At 52.3% G+C, this 2,300-nt stretch overlaps 1 protein-coding gene across 1 annotated transcript in view; it reads left to right on the top strand.

The window, feature by feature from the left end:
• Positions 1-2,300, top strand: part of ZMAT4 (zinc finger, matrin-type 4) — a 35,241-nt gene that overhangs the window by 19,772 nt on the left and 13,169 nt on the right. Inside the window, exon 4 of the mRNA XM_009865703.1 lies at positions 1,584-1,811. Within this exon, the coding sequence (XP_009864005.1) occupies positions 1,584-1,811 (228 nt within the window). The remainder of the gene's footprint in view (positions 1-1,583; positions 1,812-2,300) is intronic.

Here is a 2,300-nt window from a genome sequence, read left to right as displayed (position 1 = left end):
GCAAGCCGTGCTCGCTTTTCACAAGCCAAGCACATCCATCACCTGCGGAACCTTCGCTTGGACGGGTGACGTTGCTGTTTCCTAATTTGCCGCCTAATCGTGGTGCATCGGCCCCGGCTGGGCTCTTCTGGGTGAAGCCGGACAAGCGGGCGGCTCGCCGGACAGCGTTTTCTGCGCAGGAGCCCGTCGCGTGATCGCTTTATTAACGAGTCCCTGATGGAGCTGGTGTCACCCGCGCTGTGCCGAGCGAGGAGACCTTCTCCAGGCGTCCTCCGGAGGCGGCGAGGGCAGCGGAGCCTCATCTGCCGTCCTGGCCGTGGAACTCCGATACCTCGCGCTTGTCAGCAAAAACAATAGAACCTTATAAACCCCTGGAAATGGATAAGGTTGTAAGTAATGTTATATGTAAGATACAATTTCCTGGAGAAAGGTTAATAGACATCCCCTCCAGAGTGTGTCAGCAGCAGATTTGTATCAATATTAACTTTCCGGAGCCGTGGAGTCAATCACAGTGGGCTTCAGTCGTAATTATGTCTCTAAATACAGCCTGGGTTTGCTCGCCGCTGCCGCTCCCGAGACCGAGAGGTGGGTCTGTCACTCGCCAGCCCCGGCTCAGCTGAAGCCTCTTGATCAAAGGAGAGCGACCGAGCTCCTCCTCACCACCTATTTTTTTTGCCTATTCTTGTATCACGGAGGGTGTGGTTTGTTAATTATTTAGAGTGCAAACATTTCATCTGGAAAACAAAAGGAAAACCACATAAAAGGGAATTTTTGAATAAGGCGTGATGATTAAGTGCTAGGCATTGTGTATTTTCGTATCCTAATGTTATCTGAACTTTATTTTACTTTAAAGTTTTTCCACGGCTTTGTGACTTACACTCCACAAAGTAGGAAAACTGTGGCAAGCAAGGTGCAGCTCCGTTATGCAAAGAATAATCTCCCATTTTTCACAGAAATTATTCGGGGATCACATTTGCGTTCCCAGATGGCTCCATGGTGAATCTGAAGGGGAAATGGGATTAAACTGAGGTCATGGTTTGCTGGTACCTGCCAGTTCACAAGCTGAACGAGGGGGACTGACTGTTGAATTTTATTTTTTTTTCAATCCCTGACAATTTATGATTACTACAGCTTTTACTATTCTTTCTGAGATCAAATAAATTGAAAAATAAGAATCCTGAGATAATGATAAATCTGTCTCACTATCTTGAGAAGTAGATGGCTTTGCGCGTTTTGTTTATTCTCCACTGGCAATTTTTCCTGGAAGTAGCAATTTAAGCAGGATAAGTTTAGCAGGTTTAGTCACAACAGTGATAAGACGTGTAACTGCAACGAGAGCATTTTCCTTTCCCAGGCAGTGAAATGCAGATAATTGAGGAACAGTCCTGCGCTGTCCTTTCATGCGGCTTTTTTTATGAGAAATGGTAGATTTCCAAGCAGCACCATCCAAAATATCCAGTGGGATGCTGTGGCTGCTGCTAATTATACCCCGTGTCTAATGTGGGATCTGCCTCAGGGGCTGCTGATACTCAGGCAGCAGCAGCGGCCTGGAAGAGCTCATGTCTGAACGTTTCCTCTTGCAGAAGCCGCTCCGAGCTCCCTAAAGCAGCCGCACGCCGACAGTCCCCCGGCGGTGCCGTCGCCGCACCAGCGGAGAGACTCGGACAGGTACTGCCAGCTCTGCGCCGCCTGGTTCAACAACCCCATGATGGCACAGCAGCACTACGACGGCAAAAAGCACAAGAAGAACGCGGCCAGGGCCGACCTCCTGGAGCAGCTGGGGAAGACCCTGGACCTGGGGGAGCTGCGAGGTGAGAGCTCCAGGACCCTCCTCTGGTCCAGGGCTGCAGGGCAGACCGCGGGGCTCTCGCTGCTTTGTGCAGCTCCCGCTACCGTGGAAAAAATCCCCTCCCTAAGACGGCAGTCCTCCTCCTAGCAGCGTCCCTTGAAAGTTGTTTCCTGGGTATTTCTTTTGCTTCTTCCTAAAACAGTCCCATCCAGTAGCACGTACGTCTCTCCTGGGGCAAAGGAGCTGGGAGGAGAACGTGCCGGGGCGACGGGGCTGGGATGCTGTTGCTGGAGGCAGAGCGCTCCCGCATCTCCCCGGTGGGGAGCGGGGCATCAGCTGTCCCCTGCGATTCAACTAGTGCTTGTGAAACACGGCCACGGCCCCGGGGCAGCAGCAGGGAAGAGGAACCGAGCTTTTGCTGGGGGTGTGGTGAACACAAGTTGTCCATGTTCCCGCTGAGGGGAGAGCAGCCTTCTGTCCATCCATCTGGCTGGGTGGCCGGCGGGCCCGG

The sequence above is a fragment of the Apaloderma vittatum genome, unplaced genomic scaffold (genome assembly GCF_000703405.1).
Source record: "Apaloderma vittatum isolate BGI_N311 unplaced genomic scaffold, ASM70340v1 scaffold4073, whole genome shotgun sequence".
Classification (NCBI taxonomy): domain Eukaryota; kingdom Metazoa; phylum Chordata; class Aves; order Trogoniformes; family Trogonidae; genus Apaloderma; species Apaloderma vittatum.
Note: the sequence above shows the minus strand (reverse complement) of the source record. Positions and strands in the feature narration are given on the sequence as shown.